Source organism: Hoplias malabaricus, chromosome 7, assembly GCF_029633855.1.
Source record: "Hoplias malabaricus isolate fHopMal1 chromosome 7, fHopMal1.hap1, whole genome shotgun sequence".
NCBI lineage: Eukaryota > Metazoa > Chordata > Actinopteri > Characiformes > Erythrinidae > Hoplias > Hoplias malabaricus.
Genome location: NC_089806.1, coordinates 10,188,966 through 10,213,300, shown reverse-complemented (window position 1 = coordinate 10,213,300; position 24,335 = coordinate 10,188,966). Strand labels below are relative to the sequence as shown.

Genomic DNA, 24,335 nt, shown 5'->3' with positions numbered 1-24,335 from the left:
TCTGTGGATTATCTGGCCTTTTCAGATCATCGAGGCTGCAGCTGCAGGGCTAGTCTTCAGTCTTTCAAAATGTATTTATGTGGATCTTCTGTATACGCCTCAGATATAAATTCCTGATGCTTGCCTACAAAGCCAAGAATAGACCGGCCCGTCCAATCATGATGGGAATTTATGATCCTGGAACTGAGATGTTGGAACACCCTTTCACCAGCATTCATTTGCCTTAACAGCCTTCGCTGGCTTTAAACGCATCCATTTGTGCACTGTTTAACTGACCACTTATCCTGCACTTACTGCAGTAATTTAAATTGTGTTGAAATGTCATGAATTGCAACTTGCTTCACTTTCCCTGCCACCAACACTAGTTTTTTGACATTACACCAGTGATGTTTATATTTGTGTCTTATTTCAGTGGTATTTGGCTTAATCCTGTTTGTACTCTGAAGTATTCTGTGAGTAGATGATGATGAGGCACTTTGTAAATCAGTCTGGATAAGACCATTGTTTCTTAAACACCATAAAAATAATTGCATCTATTTATTTATGGGGGTTCCAAACTGTCACAGCAAGTTCAATTACCAGTGATACTTCAGCCATCCAAGACTGGGTGTCCTAGAAATCACAACTGGTCTCACTCTGAGTCTTTGGGATTGAAATATTAAAAGGCAAATAACATTCAATTACACAGTGAATTTTTACTCATTTTTATAGTTCACATTGAGTCATACAATGTCTGTGTTTACATCTCATCGACCTGGGAATGAATGAAAAAAACATGAAATATATAGGTACCTGTTGACTTCTAGTGTTGGATTTTAAAATTCTGTTTAAATGTTGGACATCTGTAAAGCTGCTTTGTGACAAGATCAAGTTGTAGAAGGTTCTATAGAAGTACATTTGACCTGACTTCACGTGTGATAGCAAGGTTAGCTTTTAATCTCCAAAATGGAGATCTCTTTTAAAAATGGATTAGGAAACCAAACGTCAAAAGTGGAAAGTAAATTTTGATTAATCATAAATATAAACCTCAGCTCTAATTTTTCTTCACTAAATATGTTGGTTTGTTGCTTCACATGAAGGCTTTACTTGTTTCTTTTTGTCTAGGCTTTTGTCTAGATGTTTGTCTACAATTGTAGGGAAATGCTGTTCTCTGGTTTGTTTACATTCGGAAGCTGTTCAGTTTTGTAGCACTTTTGGTCTGTGATTACTTTCTGTACTTTGCAATTACTGCTCTCTCAAATTTAGAGTCTGTTCCATCTACAACAAAAATAAGTAAATATTACCCACCTATGGTGCAGGAATAGAGCAATATCCTCATCTCAGTTCATGCTTTTCAACTTTCGCAGATCTCTTCCTTATCTAATATCCTCCAAAATGCAGATTTTCTGCCATGAGCAGAGAGAGAAAGCCTAGCATACCTGACGATACACTTTGTTTTTTACCCATTTGCAGACACGTGGGCTTTTTAAACACATTAGACCAAGTCAACCACACAAACAGACTGGAGATCTGGTGAAGAAATGTCCTCAGAATTTTATGACATTTTTTTTTATATTAAACATCGTGAATGTCACCTTTAAATCCAAAAAGACATAATTATTCTCCTCTCTGGGTGGGTATTGTGTGGTGGTCTTTTGTCTGATGTAACCCAACTAGCAGTAGGGTCCTCCTCCAAACTAGCTCTAATGGAGAATGTGGTGGTTTGTGATAAACATTCAGATTACTTTATTTTATTTACAGTTCACATTATTTTACATTAGGGTTTAAGAATATTGTATTATTATATCATTTTCACAACATTTTATCTATTTGATTTCTTCATCCTGAAATGAGTGGGTGTTCCGGAGATTAACGCTGATCAGTCTCTTCATCTACAGTGAATAAATGTGTCACTAAACTGCAGCAGGTTTTTCACCTTTATGCCTCCTCCACAGTGCTTCCTGTTAACCATTACACCTCTCATCCTCTCTTTTGAAGTCTGTTACTTTCTACCTGTCACTGAATGACAAAATGGCCCAAATATAGCACACAGAAGACTTTCAGAAAAGTATTTTTGTATTTTTGATTCTTGCCATGTGCACTTAGCCCACATTATGCGATGTAAACCTTTACAATAGTTATTCATTCTCTCTTTCTCTCTCTCTCTCTCTCTCTCTCTCTCTCTCTCTCTCTCTCTTTCTCTCTTAACCTCTCACACTTACTTTGGCATTTTTATTTACTTATTTATTATATTGTTTCTCTGCCCATTCTATTTCATGTACTCTCCTTCTTTCACTGACGTTTACATTTTGCATTTTTTCTCTCCCCTTTTCACACTTCTTTACCCGCTCTTTCTCACCCACACTCTCTCGCTCCCTCTCTCACTCTCTCTCTCTCTCAGTACTTGTTACAATATTTTGGTTAATGATATGTACTAAATAACCCTGAGTGAAAGCCTTTATCTAAAATGCAATAATAATAATAATAAAAATTATAATAATAATAATAATAATAATAATAATAACAAAAGTAATAGTAATAATAGAAAAACAAAAGAATTACACCCTGGAGAGGGCGCCATTCGCAGGGTGACACACACTCACACATTCACTCACACCTATGGACATTTTGAGTCACCAATCCATCATGTTTTATTGGACTGTGGGAGGAAACTGGAGCACCCAGAGGAAACCCACACAGGCACAGAGAGAACACACCACACTTCTCACAGACAGTCACCCAGAGGAAACCCACACAGGCACAGGGAGAACACACAACACTCCTCACAGACAGTCACCCGGAGGAAACCCACTCAGACACATGGAGAACACACCACACTCCTCACAGACAGTCACCCGGAGGAAACCCACGCAGACACAGGGAGAACACACCAAACTCCTCACAGACAGTCACTGTGAGTGTACCAAAAACATCTGAATATATGTTAACTTTATCATTTCCTATACTTTTAGAAATAATATTCACACCACTTTTGGTACCTTAAAAGCATCACTTGGTAGTATTTTTACCTTAAAAATATAGCTTCACTATCACTGTAATGCTCCTCTGACCTGAAATAAATCACACCCTAACAAAAGTGTGTGGTGTGATTATTATTTCTAAAAGCATATGTAATGATAAAGTTAACATGTATTTAGAGTATTTTTGGTACACTCAGGGTGACTGCCTGTAAGGAGTTAAGCGTGTTCTCCCCGTGACTGTGTGGGTTTCCTCCGGGTGCTCCAGTTTCCTCCCATTTCATAGTTAACACCTGTGGTTAATTTAGCTTGTCCTTCTCAGTAAAATTAAATGACTGTTTCTGCAATTACTTCCGCCTCTTCGTCTCTGCTAAATCGTGACAAATAGGGCGAATAGAGCAGGTGTTGTTGTTACTCCAGGCTCAGCACTGAGTAAACCTCAATATGCAACTTTTGGAGGAAGGTAGTAAAAAATAAAGGTACAATGTTTGGCTTGTGACAATGTGCAATGAATCCAGAGAGTTGCATTTCATACACAGAAGCCCACAAATAAGATGAAATGTTTTACTGAGTGACTTAACAGACAATTGACTTAAGTTATCCAGCTACCCGAAAGAATCCTACTTAAATACTGTATTGTTACCTAGAAAACATGTTATAAATGTTATAAATCTATTTTGCTTATTTAAATAAACCAAAGCAAGTGGGCAGTTCATGCATCTGAGCAAGCTCATAGCTTCTGCCCTTAGAATGCAGGTTCCCAAGAACAGGTCATTGCAGAGAGCAATTTAATATACTCTTTGAAAGTAGTTGTTGGCACTGAGGATATAACAACTAATAACAGGAACACACTAAACCACAGCTAGTGCTGCAGCTCAGAAATAACGTGAACATTGAAAATGCTGCATTTGGAAGGCCCAAAGACAGCGATATAGCTGGAAAACTATCATGGTAACCTTTAGTGCAGAGCATTAATGCTAAACAGCACTGTGGGAGAGGTGAGGAAACCGCACACAGCTGAAGTGAAATGGCATGGCGGCCAGTTTCAGGTTTCAGCTTTTGTTTGTTACATACAGGAGCTTTACAGTGTACAGTCATATGCAGAAGTTTGAAAACCATCAGCTGCTCAAAATGTTCCCCATTGTATGATTCTTCTCTTCGTGATGCACCATAAGTTACAAATCTAGACTAAAATGAATAGTTGTAGTAGTAATAATTAATTCAATCAGGCGTTCTGTCATCTGTAACCAGTTATCCAGTTCAGGGTCACGGTGGGTGCTGAGCCTACCTGGAATCACTGGGCACAAGGTGGGAACACACCCTGGAGGGGCGCATTTACGTTTATATACCACTTTTCAAAAACACAGGACTTACAAAGGTAGCTGCAAAGAACACCAGACGACAAACACAGCAGTACAAAAATACACAAACTACTAAAGTGAGGACAGGTAGCCAGACAGTGAGCAGCACCAAACTGTGAAGATAAAAAAGCTCCCTAAATTGACACTCACTGTAGAAACCAAGCAGCTGTGATGAACATGGGCTCACGTGGTCCAGATTAGGAGGACTGCCTCAGAAGAAGTAGAACATTATTTTTGTAAAACATTCTGTAGCACCTTCAGAGGCAACAGTAGTAATGCAAATGGATTTTACATACTATTAGGCTCCCAGCAACAGATATTAACAGCAGCAAGGGGAAGTCTTAGCAGGCCACTAGCTGCTGAGTAACAATGCTGAAAATGGTCTCCCTGCCTCACAGTTAGCAGCAGCTAGCAGCATTGATAGCAACATGCTAACAGCCAAACAGCAGCAATGATAACAGGTTCCCTTGGTCAACATCAGCAGCAGCAGCAGTGATAATAGGGCAGTAGCTGCAAGCAGCGCAAATGAAAATGGGCTAACTTGGTCAATATTAGCTGCTGCTAGCAGCAGTGATTGCAGGCTGCTAAGCATCAAGCAACAGCAATAATAAACAGTCTCACTTGTTTGACATTAGAAGCATTGATAACAGTTTACTAGACACTGTACAGCAGCAGTGACACCAAGCTCAACAGTCCCAGCTGATAGAAGTGGTGATGGCAGGCAGGACGCTACGGAATATTAGCAAAATAAACTTTTATATTCGCCTCCTTATAGTATAACTTGAAAATGAACTTCTTTTTTTAGAAATATGTTATTAAACCTCTTATTTTGACTCTGTCCTCATTTAGTATTACAGATATCAAATTAAACATTTGTTTCTATTTACAGTTACACAGCATAAGATATATGCTAGTCCGTTAGCGCTTCACATAGGCCTCAGCCTACTCTCTTCCCACCAGCAACCACATCACCAGCTTCTTCTCAGGGGTATTTAATAATCCAATGACACCTCCAACGTCTAAACAAAAAAGAGGTCTGGCATTTCAAACCCACCACTCTCCAAGTCTGCTTTACTGGCACCATTAATGTGTGCTTAGTGACACCAGAGGACCTTATGCAGAAACATGTATCTCCCAAAATAGCAACTTTACAGGAAAAGGAAAAAAGACATTCTTAGCTTTGAATGGAAGTCAATGGTAAAACGTTTTATTCACAGTAATGTTGGAGCATTTCTATTGGTCTGTTCATCAATAAATATTTACACAGTGTGAAGGACTGCTGCAGTGTTCAAATGATGTAGTAAATTAAAAATGGACAAAAGTGGAGATATATGGTTTTGATTGGGCAGGGACTATATGATAAATATTTTCCATAAACACAATAAAATGACACACCAACCCACTCACCTTCTCAGTCCTTCATGTACTTAACACATTTCTGTCATTCAACCTGTATAGTGCATTTCTCCAACTAGCCTGTGCTTAGAACACCTTCCAGCTACTTCTGATAACACCTTAAAACCTGCCCTTATTTTTTGTCCCATAAAACTGAACAGCACACGCAAGGATGTGGCAAACCTGGCTACAAATCCCCTACCACCTCTCCACCAGTCTTTATATACCAGTGCCACCCACGTTCTCTCACCTCAGCCACACAATCTGCGTACTTCAGCTTCTTCCTTTTAAAATCTTCATATACTGCATCCTCAAATGGAATTATTAACTCTATAAAAATACACTAGTCATGTACTTTCAGAAATACACAATAACATCAAGTGAAAAAACCTTTGGACTTTGTCCGTTAAATTGAGGTTCAGAAGAAAACTGACAATTATAATATTCTTCTTTTATTGCATTTTTAAAAAACAACTTTTCCCAACTTTTCTGGAAATGAGGGTTCCTGAATGACTGAACAAACAAATGAAAATAAATGAAGCAACTGGCACTCATTTTACAAAATAACCTGATAAATTTGACAATATTATAATGTCCACTCATTGTCCACTTCATTTAAGACCTCGTGTGTGGACAATCCTTGTCTATTTGACTTCAGAACGTTAGCATTTGCATTCTGAAACAGTGAGCTTGTGTAACTGACGTATGCACTTCCAGAAGTGATTAATTCCTATCATCAGTATATGACCCTATTTACTCACTTATGTGAGGCCTATGTGATCCCTGCTGCTTTAGCAGTGAGTTATTCCAAAATGCCTTGTCATTTATTGCACTCACTTAAAAACTCATTCGAAGACAGATTACTCATGAAGAGAAGGCCCAGGCAGCATATTTAATCCTTGATGTCTAAGAATATATTAAGTGTGAATTCTAGCGAAGCCTATTCATATGGCAAGGGCGGGGGGGGAGCTACCCTTAGGGGCCGTCCCTGCTTTTCACATTACACATGATTCTGTTGGCTATTTTCAAATGTGGCTTTGTTTAATATTAATCATTTATAGTTGCTGCCCTCTCTTTAAGTCTCAAAGGACTCAATGTAGCCTCAGCTGCAACAAATCTTTAAATGCACAAATACACACTCTTACATAAACAAACAAGCTGCATTTATGACTAATATATAAACGCAAAAGATGTGCTTAAAGGCACAGTCAGTCATTCTAATGATTCATTTATGAAACTGTTATAACGACTCAGTGGCAGGGCTGTGCCAGTGATTTGCACGAAACCTATATAATATAACTCCACCCCTATGCAGGGGTCCTGATCTATGGAGTAAACAGGTTTATTTATTTAAAATAAAATAATTGTATTCTTTATCTGGGGCGGCACGGTGGCGCAGCAGGTAGTGTCGCAGTCACACAGCTCCAGGGGCCTGGAGGTTGTGGGTTTGATTCCCGCTCCAGGTGACTGTCTGTGAGGAGTGTGGTGTGTTCTCTCTGTGTCCGCGTGGGTTTCCTCCGGGTGACTGTCTGTGAGGAGTTGGTGTGTTCTCCCTGTGTCTGCGTGGGTTTCCTCCGGGTGACTGTCTGTGAGGAGTTGGTGTGTTCTCCCTGTGTCTGCGTGGGTTTCCTCCGGGTGACTGTCTGTGAGGAGTTGGTGTGTTCTCCCTGTGTCTGCGTGGGTTTCCTCCGGGTCACTGTCTGTGAGGAGTGTGGTGTGTTCTCTCTGTGTCTGCGTGGGTTTCCTCCAGGTGCTCCGGTTTCCTCCCACAGTCCAAAAACACGTTAGTAGGTGGATTGGCAACTCAACAGTGTCCGTGTGTGTGTCTGTGTTGCCCTGTGAAGTACTGGCGCCCCCTCCAGGGTGTATTCCTGCCTTGCGCCCAATGATTCCAGGTAGGCTCTGGACCCACCGCGACCCTGAACTGGATAAGGGTTACAGACAACGAATGAATGAATATTCTTTACCTCATGTGAGTTGCACTCTATAGAATATAAGTAATATTAATAAATTATTACTTTAATTTAAACTGTTTTGGAGGAGAAAATTATTTATTGCTCCAAAATCGTGCCAGACACAATTTGAAAGCTTTCATTAAAATAAATAAATCTACTTAAAATATCAGCCATATTGAGATACATATAGAGTAAATGACAAGCAAACCGTAGCAGGACATGGACATAAAGTATCTGGCGCCCTCTATGGTTTATTGTGGGTTATTACCACTATTTCAGAAAGCTGCACTTTTGTTTATTTAGAGACTTTATAAATGGGATTTCTGTTCATGAAATGTATGTGCTCCCTATCCTCTAGTTTTCAACAGTTATCAGTTTCTGACCACATAGCTGCTACCACAACTAATGATCCTCCACCCAGATACATGGTCAAACTGACCCGTGAGAAATGTATCGGCTGATAAACTGCAGCAGCAGATGGGTCACACCCAGTCCTACATTTAGAAAGTGGACATCCTAAAAATCATAACCATAATTTCATGAAATTAGGGAAAGGAGTTTTTTTTTTCAGCTTTGTCCACCACATGCTAAGCACATTTACCCTCAAGACAACTGGAATAATGGTCTGATGGTTAGATTCAGACTGTAAGTGTTGCATGTAATACGTTTTTTTTATATTATATTGTATTTTATTGTATTTTTATTCATTTATGTATGTATGTATGTTTATTATCTCCATATCCAAATTGTCATGCTTTTATTTTATATTAATTTATTATTTCTACATAATAAATGTATTTTTATTATAATTTGTATTATGATTATTACCTTTTCCTTTTAATATATTTACATGTCACATTAAAATAAATTAATTAATAAAATAAAATAAAATTAATTAATTAATAAAAAATTAAATAAATTAATTAATGACAAATAAATGCTTCATGATGGGGTAACACCAGCGACAATTTGAACAAAACATTTTATTTTATATTAAAATATATTAAGATCAGTTCGAAATTAAGCTCTCCATTTTGCGTGTTTGAGATGCTAATGAGCATTTTACTTAAGCTTCACACACAAAAGCAACCAGTCCGGTCGTGAGTCTTTAGAATTTAAAAGTCTTTCCGGAGTCTTCAGGATATGCTTGTGTATTGTTGGCACAGCACTTTTAAAGCATTATGATATTTTCTCTAAGAAATAAATGAACTCTAACAGATTGGCTTTCAGTGGATTAGTCGATATTTGAAAGGCGACATTTAACGTTATATTTTAAGGCTTTTATTTTGAAATACAAAGCAAAATAAGAAACAAAAGTCTTGTGCTTGGGGTTGGTTTCGTGATGTCTGATATCCCGCCTTCAGACTGAACAGAACAGAAGTAAATAAACGATGGAGGACTGTGATCTAATATTATAATTGAATAATGTTGTAATGTTATAATATGTTGATCTTGGGGGGTTGCTCGTCTATCTTTTGTATAATAAGGTGTTTTTTGCAGTTAGATTAATGTCTTTCAGTGCGTTTTTCTGAAGTTGAACGTTTGTTGAGAGCGGCTTTGTGAATATGACATTGCCGTAGACATTTAAATCCTGCGTTTATGTGAATTATGGAGGAGGTCGACGAGAAGCAGAACAGTCCCGACGGAGAAGTATCCGCGGAAGGAGATAAAATATGGTGTTTACAACGAGTTGGAAAAGACTACGGCTGGTTGCGGCTGCACGAAAACTCAGAGGTACGTGTTCTCCAGCTTCTATTGCAGTAGTCTGTTCCACCTTAAGTGGCGACATTATTTAAAGCGCCGTTTAAGGTGGAGCGGAGAAAATTAGCGAAAGGCTAACACAGGTGAATTCAAATTCGTACAACTGAGACAAAATGGAGACGTATTTTCATATTTAAGCACAATCAAGTGTTTAAGCAGATGTAGACTGAAGTACATGTATAAATATTTTATGGATCATTACTGATAGGTAACGTTAGCTGCGATTCTTAGCAAGTCAGTGATAGTTAGCTACATGAAAACACTACAAAAAAGTTAAACACCTTAAACCCGGCATCGTCATTTATTTAATTGACATTTTTAGACATACATGAGGTTGTTTGTAGTTCTGGAGTTATTCCTGATCGCTCATATTCTATATTTTTAATATTTTGTAAACATTTGTGGCTCATTTGATATTAATTGTTTTTTAGTATTATATTTGTTCCATAGTTCTATTTTCCTTCTGAATATTCATACAATTATTTTCAGTCTATAACCAATCACTTCTTATTAGATTAAAAGAAGTATATTTAGAGAGATATACACACTAATATTTTACATTCACTATTGATTTCATCGATTAGAATTATCATACAACAGCAGTTTGTTGTTCTACTAGGGTGACCAGACGTCCTCTTTTACCCGGAGATTTTTTTAGACTTAAAAAAAAATGTCCGGGCGGAATTTCACAAACCGGAATGTTTTTCTAGAGCTTACATATAATTTCGAGAAGCTTCGTTCACAAACTAGTCCCGCCATCCCCTACTCCGATTGGTTCGCTTGAGTGAGAAGGGGGCGTGGTGAAGTAGCCTAAAATCTTCTCATTGGACGGTCTGACTGTAGAGCTACCGTTATTGGTCGATAACCTTCTCTGTAAACATTTAATTGGTCAGTCTGCACGTCTACTACATGACTACCGCAGAGTAGGTATTTTTCTTGGTGTGTTATGTTATTATCTGTCAGTTTTTTTTAAACACTGTGCCCCCTCACTGGCCCCTCTGTAAAGCTACTTTCACATATGAACTGGATAATTAAGTCCTGGAATTGTCTTTTCACAAGTAGCGAACAGCAGGAGATTTTCTGTGTCCTACACATTCTCAAAGCTGAAAATGTCCTGCATGCTTTAGGCATGGGCCAGTGTCTTTGATGTACGGCATCATTCTCTGGAACATTAGAGGCTTTGTCCACACATGCACTCCCCCAGACATTACCTGGACTGGGTACTAGGGTGCTAGCAGGAAGAAGTCCAGGTAATGCCTGGGACAAACAATATGGACATTTTCACATACAGCTTCTGTAGTCCCGGGACATTTCTGGGTTACTGTGCATGTGTGTATGGGGCGTTAGACACGCATACCGTGTTTGTCCACCTTATAGAGGCAAAAGTAGTGACCGTAGCTTGTCTGATGCTGCAGTTTGTTTCAAGCTGTAGTCCTTCAGTGGTCACAGGACACTGTTGGCTAAATACTTTTAAATGGCAGACTATTTTCAGTCTGGCACACTGGGACCAGCCCAACACACACAACATTGATAAATACCAAGGATTTTCCGGACATGTAGAATAGTCTAAAACAGGGAACCTTTGATCTTTGGGGACCTCTATCCACAGCCTGCAGCAAAGTTACATATAGCCAACTGATATGGACATAATGCACATTCTCAAATAAAGAACAAAATATTATTGAGCATATTAATATTTCTGCTCATATTGTTCCTTGTAGCATGTTGTAATTTTGTATGCATTTGTGTGTATGGTAGTGTTTATTGTATTTCCTTCGCAAATAAACCATTGGCAATTGCATAAAGCCAAATCAAATAAATCCCCTGGTAGGTCATACATGGCCACCACACCATGGGCCTATTGAGAAGAAGACTGGTGACCTCAATATTCTTTAAATATCTGTAGACTGTATTTGTCCACTTTTAATAGAATGACCATTTTCTTTCTTTCTATTCAGGTAACAAAACTTAACCAATACACACGATGAACTTAAATTGATGGTAGCCTCAACATATCTAAAATAAGACTGTATTAGTAAATAAATTACATCTTGCTACCTTTCTTGCCACGAACATGGCCCTATGGGCAGATATGGCGTTAAATACAAACTAACTAATTAACTTTCTATTCAGGTTACTATTGGTCGTGGCCTGAACGTCACTCATCAGATCCTGTCAGTAAGTTGTCCACTGATGATCTCCAGGAACCACTGTATGCTAAAACAGTGTGATGATGGACAGTGGTCGGTCACTGACAATCAGGTACAGTGTTATAAATAAGTTTTTTTATTTAATTAACTTGCTCATGTTTAACAGTAATCTTGTACTCTTGATTGTGATGAGTTGTTAATTTTACCTTCTTCATTTTTGCTGCAGTGGAAATGAGAGATCTTCAGATCTAAATGAGATGTACTCATGTTCTGGTTTTGAAAAATTGCAGTGTAAATAATGTATACAATCGAAGCTGTATTAAAAACAATGCTGAATGCTATTGAAGTGATTGAATAGAAGCAACCTGTGCTGATTTTGTCACCTGCTGAATCACAGAATTGAACATTTTTAATAAGTCTTGCTTCTTTTATTTTTCCTCTATTGATTCAGAGCATAAATGGAGTGTGGGTGAACGGAACACGTATTCCTTCTCGCAAACCTCATTTCCTGCAGGAGGGAGACATTGTTAGGCTTGGAGTACCTTTAAATGAAAATCCAGTTGAGTTTGAATATATCCTGGTGCACAGCAGCCTCTGTAAGATCAGAAAGTTCTTGACAAAGGCTGTTGGCGCAGAATCTGGGACAAATGCATCTGTGCCTAAGCCCAAAAATTCGAAACGGAAGTTTGGCACTGATGAGACTGAAGCAGGAACTACACTGGATTCCAAGTGCAAGCTTTTTCGCGGTTCCACTGCAGATAAATCGAGCGCCCGCCAATTTACGTCAGCAGTGTCTGTGAATACGAGGCTTCTACCTGCCAGCCGAGGGCCGGAGGACTCCCCTGGATGCTCAAATAACTGCATCGACAGCAGCCAGCAGCTGGCCACGTTGAGACGCTACAACAACAACTTACGAGCACTGAAGGAGCGAATGGGTGCCACTCAGAAACAGGCAGCTGAGTTAGGGGGGCAAGAAAACATGGGTCCAGAGGAGCAGAGGAAAATGCAGGAGCTGCAGGAACAGGTGGAGCTTTTAAGAGGCCAGCTGAACACTCAGCAGGAAATGGCCTTGCAGCGTGTGGAGATGCTAGAAAAATCTTTCTGTGAGGAGAAAAGGAGACTAGAGGTGAGAGATTCTTAACTAAGGTCATGCATTGTGTTGTATATGTAAAACTCTATTAACAGGAAAAACTGGATGGGATATCAAAGCAAATAAACAAGAAATGGATATGATCTAGTCCTCTAACACTGACCTGAATGCTGAAGGCTACTAGGCTAAAATGTCCTGTAAATAAAGTACCCTTTTTATATAAATGATATAATGTTATGCTAATCAAAAAGACATAGTCCAGAATTCTAAATATTTATATATTGCCTTTGGTAAAGTACAATATGAAAATATTGATAATATGTCTGTGAAAAATAATGGATATAATCATATTCTCATATCATAGTGTCCTCAGTGAGGTATAACCATATCTTACTTTGTATTTTAGCTATAATGAGCTACATGAACACTACACATGAAAACAATTGCATACACAATACACTAAAATTCATTTTCATTCATTCATTATCTGTAACCCTTATCCAGTTCAGGTCGAGGTGGGTCCGGAGCCTACCTGGAATCATTGGTCGCAAGGCAGGAATACACCCTGGAGGGGGCGCCAGTCCTTCACAGGGCAACACACACACACACATTCACTCACACACTCACACCTACGGACACTTTTGAGATCACCAATCCACCTACCAACGTGTGTTTTTGGACTGTGGGAGGAAACCGGAGCACCCGGAGGAAACCCACGCAGACACGGGGAGAACACTACACTATAATTATGCTGAGTTTTTAGGTATTCTGTAATACATTATTTATATGTTTCTGATAATGTATGACATGGTCATCTATAAAAAGAAACAAAGGACAAGATGTAGCTTAAAGCAGCAGGAGCCATAATTTGGTCTGTGCTTTGTTTTGCATATATGACAAATTGTGTGAGTTTTTATATTAATATTATACAACTGTTTGAGTCCTGGGCAGACAGAGGGCTGTAGGCTTAGTCTCTGTGAATAAAACTCCTACATATGGAATATAAACCACAGTTTAATAAAAACCACAATGTTGGAGTATTATTGAGTTATTACTTTTCTCTCTCTCATTTTTAAAGTCCCTAGCACAGGGGTCGGCAACCCGCGGCTCCAGAGTCGCATGCGCCTCTTTGATCCCTCTGATGCGGCTCAGCTTTTGAAAATAATTACTGAGTATTTAATTAAAATGTATATTATTTTGGTTAGTTCATTTTCAAAATGTAATTCTATCTTGTAACATCTAAAATATATTAATATTTAAAATATTTTGTCGCTCTTAATACACGTCACAACTTCCAATGTGCGACACCCGCCAGTGTGCGGTTTCTTGAACTTGCACAGCGCCAATAAAATAATGACATAATGACGGCACGCAGAGAGAGGACAGCGTTGTTGTTTGCTGCTAGTGGATAGTTTGGCGTTTTTTTCCCCCCATTACTACAAGGATTCAAATAGACATTGAGTATTTTACTTAACCGTCAACACAACGTCTTTTTTCGGAGTTAAAAATGTTTTGTTGCATGCAGAAATGTTATTTCATTTTCTCTGCAGTCGTTCATTGACTTTATAAATGTAACACAGTATAGTTTGTTTATACACAGCACAAAGGCAAAACCTGTTATGCGCAGTGTTATTTCATTTAAAATTTCAAAAGGGTTTTGTGGCTCCCAGTGTTTTGTTTACTGTGTGAAATGGGTCCAAATGGCTCTTTGAGTGGTAAAGTTTACCGACCCCTGCCCTAGCAGTTAATTACAACAAATATTCTTTGTTCTAAGGTGGAGCAGAGCCATCAGAAAGAAGATGGTCTGAGGAAACAACTGGAAGATGCATTAAAAGAGGTGAGAAATGGAAAATGGATGTTTTTGTGTCCTTTGTAGAAAACAGGTTAGCGGTTATTCATTTTTATTTTGTTTTCTTTAACTCCTGTTGCAGCACCGAAAAGTGATAGAAGAACTCCAACATGCGAGAGAAGGATTTAAGGAGGTTCTTCAGGCCAAAGACAAGGAATTAGAGGTTACTAAGGTGATCCCAATGAAATGTGGAAATTGAATTTAATTTACACAGATCATCTTCAATGTGTAGTCTTAAAGATATTTCACACTTTGTCACGGAATAAAGACTGAATGTGAAGAAACTAAATAAATTAGGAAATACTGTTTTGTCCTCAGATTTATTTATTAATTTAGGCATCCTTTAGACATCAGGTTTTTTTTTAACAGCTTGAAAATTTTTGAAGGATACAGCCATAATTATTATGGTAATGATTTAAACGAACATTCCTGAATAATTTGTATTTGAGATAGTATTGATTCTTTCTCAGTGGATTTGGTTTGACTGAAAAAAAATTGCTTTGTGTTTTGAAGGAAGAAAAGGAGAAAGCAAAAGCCCAGAAGGAGGAGGTTGTTACACAGATGACAGAAGTGCTGGAAAATGAACTGCAGTGTATCATCTGCTCTGAGCTTTTCATAGAGGTACGGCTGTTCTTAATTTTAGAACACTCTTTATTTTCAGAAAAACTGAATATCATACCGGGGCGGCACGGTGGCACAGCAGGTAGTGTTGCAGTTACACAGCTCCAGGGGCTTGGTGGTTGTGGGTTCGATTCCGGCTCCGGGTGACTGTCTGTGAGGCGTTTGGTGTGTTCTCCCGGTGTCTGCGTGGGTTTCCTCCGGGTGACTGTCTGTGAGGAGTTTGGTGTGTTCTCCCCGTGTGTGCGTGGGTTTCCTCCGGGTGACTGACTGACTGAGGAGTGTGGTGTGTTCTCCCTGTGTCTGCGTGGGTTTCCTCTGGGTGACTGTCTGTGAGGAGTGTGGTGTGTTCTCTCTGTGTCCGCGTGGGTTTCCTCCGGATGCTCCGGTTTCCTCCCACAGTCCAAAAACACACATTGGTAGGTGTGTGTTTGTGTGTTGCACTGTGAAGAACTGGCGCCACCTTAAGGGTGTATTCCTGCCCTGCGCCCAATGATTCCAGGTAGGTTCTGGACCCTGAACTGGATAAGCTTACAGATAATGAATGAATGTATGAATAAATGAATGAATATCATACCTATTGTGCCTTGTGAACACGTTTTTAACTATCATGTTTTTTTTTATTTGTGCAGTGTTATCCACCCCTACTTTAACAGGACATGTGCTAAGATTTGGTGTCGGAGAAATGGCTAGTTACTAGTTACACTTAACTAATTATATGTTGGCTTTCATAACTAAATACGTTATTTGTCTTGTCTCTCAGGCTGTGACACTGAATTGTGCGCACAGTTTCTGTCGGCACTGTATCACAGACTGGAGGAGAAGAAAGGATGAGTGTCCGATCTGCAGACAGTCCATCGTCTCTCAGACTCGTTCTCTGGTGCTGGACAACTGCATCGACCGCATGGTGGAGAACCTGAGCCCCGAGATGAGGGAAAGGAGACAGGCTCTGATCCAGGAGAGGAAAGGTGAGAGGTGCGTTCACAGTATGTGACTGCAGGTGACTTTTTTTAAGCATTTGCCATATGTGTAATCAAGTGAGTCAGTGAATTATTGCAAAGCAGTTATAACAAGATTTACTCTGAATAATCTGCTATCGATGTAAGACACAGGACAAAATCAGAATGACTTATTTTTATCCCATGTCCTCAGACTTGACAGATGACCAAAAATTGACTGTGTTGTTTTATTTCACACTTTGTGAGTTAGTAGGAGCTCCAGATCTCCAAATATTAACGTGTTAATGCACTGAATTATGTTCCCGTTAAGCATTGTCATGTCCAAACAATCCCGTCATTTCAATTACGACTATTAAGAGTTTACCATAACACAATGACCAAGGTTTACATATGCTGATATACTGCTATAAACATTTCTAACCTATTTATGTTTCCTTGACGCTATGTGATTCTGAAGTTGCATAGTCTAATAAACCAGCATTGGATCAGTACAGCAATGAGAGGTGCTCTATTCTCCCTGTTATAGGTCAGTAGAGCATCACAATAATTTGAAGCTGTCTTTTAAAGGTAGAAATACTACTTAGTGTTCCTTTAAGGCTTTCCCAGCAAGCCTTAATTCTGTGCACAACCATCCAACCCAGAAAGTCTTCGGTTTTGTACCCTTTATTGGGCAAGGAGGGATCAAAACATTAGCCATTTCGCTCTGTCTGTTTTTATAATAAAATGTGAATGAAAGAACTTCATAATTTAATATCATGAAACAAAACACAACATCTGAATTTCCTCTTCAAGTGATTGTGTGTTTTCTCTTTGTTAATTTAAAACTGTAGTCTACATTTTCATTCGCTGAGAAAAGGAAAAGCCCTGTGTCCTTTATTAAGCCGAGTCGGATGAAATGTTGCATAAAATATAATGAAATAGATGTCATTTGTTTTTCTTGCCTGTTATTGTTTAAAGATTCACTAGTGTCCCTTTCCCTCACTCCTGCTCCGTTTCTCACACTCTGGTTGTGTAGGGTGGCCTTTCCTCTGTCCCTTCACTCAGTATGATGCTAGATAATGCAGGCGTCTGGTAGCCTTCAGCCTTAACCCTCCCATCTTTGTAGCATTGTGTAGTGTGTTGGCAATGAATAAACTGTGCAGAAGATGGGGAGAAAAGGAAGAGGCATAATCTGAATAAATAATTGCCAGGGAATCATATTCCATCTTGGCCATTTTTATCTGTGTCTATGTGGACTAAACGGCTGACTTTGTGTTTAATAGAGCTTTTGACTGACTCTCTTGTGCACACAGGTAAGAGTAAAGCTCCCTCTGTGGCAGTGGTTGTGATCCAGGACGGCAGCAGCAGTGACAGTGATCCATTCATTAACACATCTACAGAGGGCTACCTGATCAACCCCAGGTCTCAGTACTGTGTCCACTCCGGTGACTCTTCCTCATAGGGTGATTAAAACCAACCAGGGCTCTAGCTAAGCACTCACACCCTCACGGATGTGAAATGTTCTTGTTTTTCTGTTTGTCTTTTGTTCTTTGTTTGTAATATTATTGTATATCATTCTATAAATAAATTTTCTTTTATTTGTGTAATCTGGAGTTGTGTTCTCCCCGTGTCTGCGTGGGTTTCCTCTGGGTGCTCCAGTTTCCTCCCACGGTCCAAAAACACGTTTGTAGGTGGATTGGTGACTCAAAAATTGGTGTCTGTAGGTGTGAGTGTCTGGCGCCCCCTCCAGGGTGTATTCCTGCCTTGCGCCCAGTGATTCCAGGTAGGCTCCGGATCCACTGCAACCTGGATAAGGGTTACAGACAGTGAATAAATGAATAATCTGGAGTTTGTTCCCCTTTTGCTGCTGTAACAGTGTATTTTTCTGGGAGTGTTTACTCTAGGTGTTGAAAAATTACTGTATTTATTTAATGGTTTCAGAATTAGTGAGGTCAGGTACTGATGGGGGTGGCACGGTGGTGCAGCAGGTTAGTGTCGCAGTCACACAGCTCCAGTGACCTGGAGGTTGTGGGTTCGATTCCCGCTCTGGTGCCTGTCTGTGAGGAGTGTGGTGTATTCTATAAAAAAGTGTGGTGTATCATTCTATAAATAAATTTTCTTTTATTTGTGTAATCTGGAGTTGTGTTCTCCCGGTGTCTCCCGGGTTTCCTCCGGGTGCTCCGGTTTCCTCCCACAGACCAAGAACACGTTTGTATGTTGATTGGCGACTCAAGTGTCCGTGTGTGTGAGTGAATGTCTGAGTGTGTGTTTCCCTATGAAGGACTGGTGCCCCCTCCAGGGTGTATTCCCACCTTGTTCCCAGTGATTCCAGGTAGGCTCTGGACCCACCGTGACCCTGAATTTGATAAGCGGATACAGATAATGGATGAACGGATACTGATGTTGGATGATTAATTCTGTAGCATAAACATGACTCCAAATCATCCCCAATGTCTTGGATAGTTCCACAGCTTCATAGCCCAGTGCTTGAGGGTCTTTATAACCTAGTCCAATCTCTAGTCCATACTTGATATTGGGCATGTTAGGAATCGCATTCTATTGAGTCATTGGTCGATGCTTTTCTAAAGCGATTAAACAAGGCCTTCATGAGCTGTGTAAGCAGGTGTAATAGCTGAATTCATTCACATGTGTCTTCCAATGGAGCAATATAAGTAAATATGTATAAAAAAATTTAATAAAATGACAGTGATTATGTGTAGCTTTATGATGCCCAGTTGTATGTTTATTGATTGTAATTGGCATTTTCCTCTAAACAATGTGCAGATGTGTAATACTGAACACATGGGGGCAGCAGCATGTTATTTGTTTTAAACCCAGTGAAGTAATATATCCCCAAAACTTGTACATTTCTATGATGTATTGATGGACATTGTGAGTTAACATTTCCTTATATAGATTTATGAGAATACAAGAAGAATATTCGGTTATTTGTCATTTTATGTATTTAATAAACAAACAAACTTGTACTTCCACCCACTGGTCATCTCTGATCAGGTTCAAGCCAGAGGGCTACTGTTGGGCAGCTTGTTATGATGATGGTACCGTTCTGATCAGAAAGAATGACAGATTAATTATAACTGTGCTGGCCAAAGCTGCACCATGAGGACTATAGATGTGTCCCACTAGAAAGTTACTCTAAAGCCAGGCCCTCACCCACTGAATGAATAAACCCGTGCTGTATCCCACTCTGTGAAGGACTGGCGCCCCCCACAGGGTGTGTTCCCGCCTTGCGCCCAATGATTCCAGGTAGGCTCTGGACCCACCGCGACCCTGAACTGGATAAGGGTTACAGACAATGAATGAATGAATGTATCCGACTCTAATTTTCTTACAATTAATTAAAAGCAATTACAATGCTTACAATTATTCAACTTCACAGGGGCTTCCCAACTGTATTTTACCATTTGATATTTTCACCCTGGTTTCCTGAATATTCAGGTAATGTTATTTGCTGTAGAACATTAAATACCTGCAAACTCTTTGCATTTAAACACTTGCATTGCTCAATGGCACAGCTTTTGTCCAAGTGATGATCCTTTGTTCATCGCTCAAAATGGACCAGGCCTTGTGTAGAATCTTTAAAATATTTTCAGACCATTTCAGAAGTTTCTGGTCTAAAATTAGTATCACAGGGGTCAATTTCTCCCAACGTTTTTAACATGAGTGTGTATTAGAGCATTGCTTTTACAACCAGGCTTTTATTGACTAACCAGTCTATGTTGTAATCTAGATTCTTATAATGCTTTGTGTTACACAGACTTGCCCAGCGCACTTAGGTTGAATACAGCTGTTTGTTAGAGTTGTGATTCAACCACTGGGGATTGACGCAAAGAGCACACGCCTCACCGTCAGCTTCTAGAGCTCCCTCCACACAAGTGCAAAGGGTAGCAGTTTTGTGTCAGCTGCTGTTTCAGAAGTGAGACAGTGAAGCCAGGCCCAGGGTCACGTTCAGGACACAGAGACCTGATGTGTCATGAAAGAACGAAGTCAGTGATATTTCCCCCTCAGCTAACTCCAGCTCCTTCACACTCCCTCTGCCGTATCGTGTTTAATCGATAATTAGGGCCCAGGCTGCACAGATACAAGTGACTCATCCCCTCTATGTGGACAGGCTGCTAATTATGTAATGAAAAGCCAGGCTTTAGTAATATCCAGGACGTCATGTCCTTAGCCACAGTCTGTCATCCACCTAGGGTAAGAGCTGGAGAATGAGGTCTATATTCTAATAACTCTTTGTAGATGATCCTTATTGTAGTCTAGTATTTTACCACCAAAATGTAGTATGTAGTATGAAACTTGTTGCTTTTTAGACCCTGAAAGTTCCAGTTTACGCTCCACCTATAATGTCCTCTACATGTGGGCAGCCATGTTTTAAATTTAGTACAGAATATCTGATACTAGGCCATTAGCTGCCTGAGATGTAAGCATTTCTAATTCTTTTTCTTATTTAAGGATATTTCAACCTAATTATTAAAAGCCTATTTGAAACCTATTTGATAGTTCATCACTGTCCAAAGAAAAACATTTTTAGTTTACTAGGCTACATCATTTGAACTCAGCAGCTGTCCTTCACATTGCGTGAAAATAAAATAATTAATGGACTTACAGAAATGCTCCAAAATAACTGGATTAAAATGTTTTTACATTGACTTTCACTGAAAGTTAATATTTTTTCCTTCTCTTTGAAGTTACTATTTTGGACATACATGTTTTTCACAATGCACCACATTAATATCCCTTCATTCAATTATATAAAGGGCAGATGCATTTTTTTCTCTGTGAGACTAATTTTATCATTTGTGGGCGATAGTGTACCTAAATGTTGTAATTTGATTTTGCCTGACCGTCTATAAACCTAAAGAGACACCAAAAGAGGGCGGGGGGGAGGGGCGACTACTGACGTGCAGACTGACCAATTAAATGTTTACAGAGAAGGTTATCGACCAATAACGGTAGCTCTACAGTCAGACCGTCCAATCAGAAGATTTTAGGCTACTTCACCACGCCCATCTTCTCACTCAAGCGAACCAATCGGAGTAGGGGAGGGCGGGACTAGTTTGTGAACGAAACTTCTCGAAGTTCTATGTAAGCTCTAGAAAAACAAAATCCGGGACGTTTGTGAAATTACGTCCGGCCTTTTTTAAGTCTAAAAAAGAGGACATGTCCGTGTAAAAGAGGACCCTAGTTTAGCCTCGAGTATTAAACTAATTGTTTTACTGTGGCACTGCCCTGTACTGTACTTTGTATAAAACTGCAGGGCATAAACACTTCTTACAGCTTTACTGCAAATAGACAGTGCTAAAGTGCTAATTTCTAAACAGACAGACATATGAATATGGTTCAAAGTTGACTACAAAAATGGCTATTTTATAATCTTAGCTTTTGAATATGCACTCTGTGGATTGAACTGAACATTATGAACCTTGAGCAATGTTGACAACACACCCTTATATTTAAAAAACAAATACTTCTTTACTTATTTAGTTATAGTCCTTTTAATTCCTGAAGACATTCTTTAAATTGTGAGCAAATGAGCAGGCTCCAAGGCTTTACTGTTAAGTGGTTAAAAATACCTTCACAGGATCAACGTCTGAGCTGAGCTTCATTGGTTTTATTTCAGGTGCTTTCACGCCTAGCAGTCACACCAAAGCTTTACGCTTCATGTGTGGCTTTTTTTTTAAGATTAGAGACATTTTCACACCTTTGTACTCAAAGTTCTTTGTGTTTTTCCATTCTCACAGTTTTTCAAATATTCCCAAGTCTTCACTTGTGTGTGTGTGTGTGTGTGTGGGGGGGGGGGGGGGTTGGGATGTGGGTGTCTGTTACAGCTCAGTTTGCCATGACGCCACCCCCTCCCACACCACCACCATTTTGCTAATTGCCAGATTTACTCTATGTCCCTAATTGAATTGAGAGACAGAAATAGAGCTGAGTGCATGTTACTGGAGGAGACCCTTCAGACCATCAGAAATTAGCATTTCTTTCAAGTGCAATTAAGCACGGTATAATCACTGAAGCTCTGAGCCAGCTCTAGATCTGTTTACTGGAGGATGTAATTCAGAAATTAACTGCAGTTTATCCCACCATTCATCCCAGTAATTCTAAGAAAACACAAATGCAAATGGACAAAAACACAGCAATATTCACACTTAAATATATTCAAACCTACATATTTATCAATAAAACGTTTGGCTTTGGGGTTTCTGACATTGATAGGGCCTGGTACCGGGCTTAATGGCAATGACAGTGATGAATCCACATGGTAAAATTGCTTTAGTCTAGACGTAGCCTTACTGTAAATCTGGAAACTGGCTCTATATAAATTCAATATATTTAAAGTCAAGAAACAACAGAACAAATTATGAGGAATGTATGTGTAAGAGATGTAAAAAGGCCAAGGGGTTGTAAAATGTCCATATCCTCACACATATGTCACACTTAAAGTTCAAAAACCATTGACTGTGTTAACGTAAAGGTCTTTCTGAAACTAGCCGACCTACGTGCAAGATACTGATCACTACTTTTATTTATAGATCATAAAGATAGCACAACGGATATTTTTAAGTGTAAGAACAAGCATCACACCATACACTCTCTCTCCAAGTCGAGATAATCTTAGCATTAATATCCTTTTGTAGCTCACACTAAAGCCTTCTATACATTATTATTCCTTAATGTCAGATGTATAAAACATGGCTTAAACAGTAAGAGTTGTTTCTGTGATGTTTCTGGTTCTCTGCTGTAGACTGAGGGTGTGAATCTGTTTTTTGCTAAAGTGAGACTTAAGTGTTTATTGAAATCTCTGGTTGTTTTCTCACCTAAAGAAGTGAGGATATGAGGAGTGCTGGTGTTTGTCATGCTCCTGGACACAGAGAGCTGCGTTCATGTGTTTCTCATGTTTTTCAGACCTGCAGTGGAGGCTGATGTCTGGGTTCCTTTTGCACCTGTGCCGCCTTTTGTTCTCACAAAGGACATGTTCTTATTTTGAGTTTCATCCTTTTGAGTGGTAATTGCTTGTACATGCAACATACTCAACATTCAAGAGTTGTATTGTTATTTGCACAGTAAACGGGCGGTTACATTCTACACTGAACTTTCTACTTTGCCAGTCCTCCACTAACACAACCAATTAAGACATAAATAAAAATAAATGACACATCAGAAGAGCTTATAACTGGCTCATTGCTGTGGTGTTGTGCCAAAGGCATGGCAGTAAATATTGAATGATATTCATAGGCAATCGTTTTATTACACTTGTTTTTGTTTTGTTTCAGAGTGTAAGAGATTACAAACACAAGCCATGTATTCTATTGTCCAATGGTAAATAATCTGATCCCACTGTCTCTGCCACAGATGCTCCACCCAAAAGTTGGGCTGGCCTCACAGTTTGTGTCTTGACACTTGCATTCTGATTGGCTACCTGCACATCTGCGTATAAGCACTTCCGTGTATGTCCCAGGAGGAGGAGAGTCTGGTAAGTGAGAGAGGAGAGGCTATTTCAACAGTTATTTTCCACAGGCTATTTTCCACAGCCGCACCTGCAAGAGTGCTAGTGTGTCTGTGAAATGAGTATAGTTTAATAATGTTGTGTGTAAATGTTACATGTTTTCCAAAGTTCAGTCATTTAGAGTGGTAGGAAGGGACTGTGGATAGAAACTATTTATGAGTCTGCCTGTCTCTGAATACTTACCTCTTTATCATCTGCTTGATGGTACAAGAGGCTGTGCTGGGGATGTATATGTATATTGCATGTATGATGTTGAGCGCTCTCCTGATGGTCCTGGAATGGTAAATGTCCAGTAATGAGGGGAACACTGCTCCAGAGATGGTCTGTACAGATTCGATCACCTACTGGAGAGATTTTCTGACCCGAACAGTCCAGTTTCCGTACCATACTGTGACTGAGCTGACGAGGATATTCCCAACTGTACACCTGTAGAAGTTGCTCCCATGCTGGGACTTCTTGATAATCTGGCATGTGTTGTAGGACCAGGTGAGATCTTCACTGATGTGGACACCAATGTGTACAGATGAATAAAGATGCCGTTTTCATAAATCATATGTGCACCTAGAAATCAAATAGAAATGAAAGAAAATGCCTGCTGATTTAAAAATAAATAAATAGAAACTGAAAGAAGTCCAAAGAATGACATGTAAATTGAACAAATTAAACCCCACTCCAGGATAATCAGGAGTTTAACCTTGTTTAAATGACCATGTGTTTTTTTAATATACACTAG

General features: G+C 39.4%; 1 protein-coding gene across 2 annotated transcripts; it reads left to right on the top strand.

Moving 5' to 3' along the window:
* The first annotated feature begins 8,853 nt into the window (after positions 1 to 8,853).
* rnf8 (ring finger protein 8, E3 ubiquitin protein ligase) lies at positions 8,854 to 17,681 on the top strand. 2 transcript variants are annotated; one of them, XM_066677735.1, is made up of 8 exons: positions 8,854 to 9,402; positions 11,563 to 11,691; positions 12,031 to 12,705; positions 14,444 to 14,506; positions 14,601 to 14,690; positions 15,032 to 15,139; positions 15,900 to 16,111; positions 17,388 to 17,524. In XM_066677735.1, exons 1-8 carry the CDS (start codon positions 9,277 to 9,279, stop codon positions 17,389 to 17,391), a joined length of 1,407 nt encoding a protein of 468 aa, XP_066533832.1. In that variant the 5' UTR covers positions 8,854 to 9,276; the 3' UTR covers positions 17,392 to 17,524. The 2 variants fall into 2 exon arrangements, with proteins under 2 accessions (XP_066533832.1, XP_066533831.1); XM_066677734.1 differs by having other exon boundaries at positions 8,857 to 9,402; positions 15,900 to 16,104; positions 17,388 to 17,681.
* The last annotated feature ends 6,654 nt before the right edge of the window (positions 17,682 to 24,335 follow it).

Coding starts and splice junctions, on each gene's coding strand:
- rnf8 (XM_066677734.1), top strand. CDS start 9,277: ATGGAGGAGGTCGACGAGAAGCAGAACAGTCCCGACGGAGAAGTATCC. Junction 12,706..14,443: donor AGGAGAAAAGGAGACTAGAG/GTGAGAGATTCT, acceptor CTTTGTTCTAAG/GTGGAGCAGAGCCATCAGAA. Junction 14,507..14,600: donor TGGAAGATGCATTAAAAGAG/GTGAGAAATGGA, acceptor CTCCTGTTGCAG/CACCGAAAAGTGATAGAAGA.